The 1,543-nt window shown below is 42.4% G+C and overlaps 1 protein-coding gene across 1 annotated transcript in view; it reads left to right on the forward strand.

Moving 5' to 3' along the window:
* Positions 1–431: 431 nt before the first annotated feature.
* The window catches only part of CCNE2 (cyclin E2), an 11,748-nt gene continuing 10,636 nt past the window's right edge, over positions 432–1,543 (forward strand). The window contains exons 1-3 of the mRNA XM_010084263.1: positions 432–445; positions 539–647; positions 834–890. Of these exons, the coding sequence (XP_010082565.1) occupies positions 432–445; positions 539–647; positions 834–890 (180 nt within the window). The remainder of the gene's footprint in view (positions 446–538; positions 648–833; positions 891–1,543) is intronic.

Consider the following 1,543-nt stretch of genomic DNA (forward strand, 5'->3'; position numbering starts at 1 on the left):
TGTGTGGGTGCCGGGTGACTGCAGTATGCGGGACATAGAGGGAATGGGGGGGTCACAGCCTCAGGGACACCCGCCACATTCTCCTGTGTGGGAAATGCCCCTTTAGAGTTCTCCCCCGCCCCGGGCTGGGCGAGCCCAGGTAGCCTGAGCCAAGCTGGGTGCTGGCGTGTGTGGGCATCCCTCTGTAACCCCCTCCAGCAGCCTAACCCCCAGCAGGATGTGGAGCTGTGTGGTATTATGTACCTCGGGCATTCCTCATGCCAGTAAAACTCTTGTGCCCTTCGATTTCAGTTGTGTCAACCATGCTGCTCTTTGTGATGAATCTTTTGATGCAAAGTATGGAACTTAGTCCGAACTTCTTGAGGATACGTTAACTGAGCTTATGTTATTCCTTTGGTCCATCCAGGTAGAGGTCTTAGAACCCAAAGAAGATGTCAAGACGCAGGTAAACTGTTAGCATTGTAATACACTAAGTTTATCTGTATTCATCTAACAACTGCTGGTCTCCTAATATCTAATGTCTTTTTGGTCTTTGCAGTAGCCGTTTGCAAGCCAAGCAACAGCAGCCACTGTCATGTCAAGAAGAGTCTCCACAAGAACTGCAGGCACCAGAAAATCTCCAGACCAGAAAAAGGAGAACAGCAGAGGTGACCAGTTTGGGCAACAGGAAAAGTTTTTAATGATATTGAAAGTTCTCCAGTGCATTTAGATGGGAGAATCTTTTCTCTGCTGAGTTAGAATGTGGGGCAAGAGTAACAACAGTTTGCTTTAGCTTTAGAGGTGGGTGTGCTGGTCACTGTCAGTGTATTGATGTGTGTCTCTCTTCTCAGCAGGAGATTAAGAAAAGAGAAGATGGGAAAATTGCTAAAAAGCATCAATATGAGATTAAGGTAATTCAGTCCCAAATACCAGTTCAAACTAGGTGAAGGAGTCCATCTGGTTTATGTTGGTGGGTGTGAAGTCATGCACTCCATACTAGAAAGCATTGACTAGAGGAAGTTTCTACCTTCTGATATTAAAAACTATGGGAACTCTGCACCTTAGTGTCTTTTTAAACATTTCTGTTTTTTTATGCGTAGCATTGTTGGATAGAAAGTCCTTCAGTGTGGAAAACACTGCAGAGTAAGGTTAGGTGTAAAAATGATAATAAAAATAGATATTTCAGAATAATTCCATATGCAGAACAGGTAAGGCCTAGAGGCAAGTCTAAACAAGATCACTGCACTTGTTTTAACTCAAGGTGTGGTTTCACAGCCATTTAGTTAAGATGACTCATAACCATGCAGGCCCTCTTTACTGTCATTGATCAGTTATTTAGACTATTTAAATCAATTTAGGAATCTGTTTTAACTAACATAGGCTACTAATAAACAGGGGGCTTTACAGTTGTTTATTTTAAAGCAGGTTACTAAAATAATGTAACTTTCTCTGGCAAACAATCTTGTTTGTAGTTACTCTGTTTGTAAAGCAAATGGGACTCATAACTACAGTGAAGTAAAACTCTTCTGACTGTGAAGCTGTCTTTGCAAACTTTGTGTAGGGA

The sequence above is a fragment of the Pterocles gutturalis genome, unplaced genomic scaffold (assembly GCF_000699245.1).
Source record: "Pterocles gutturalis isolate BGI_N339 unplaced genomic scaffold, ASM69924v1 scaffold37525, whole genome shotgun sequence".
Classification (NCBI taxonomy): domain Eukaryota; kingdom Metazoa; phylum Chordata; class Aves; order Pterocliformes; family Pteroclidae; genus Pterocles; species Pterocles gutturalis.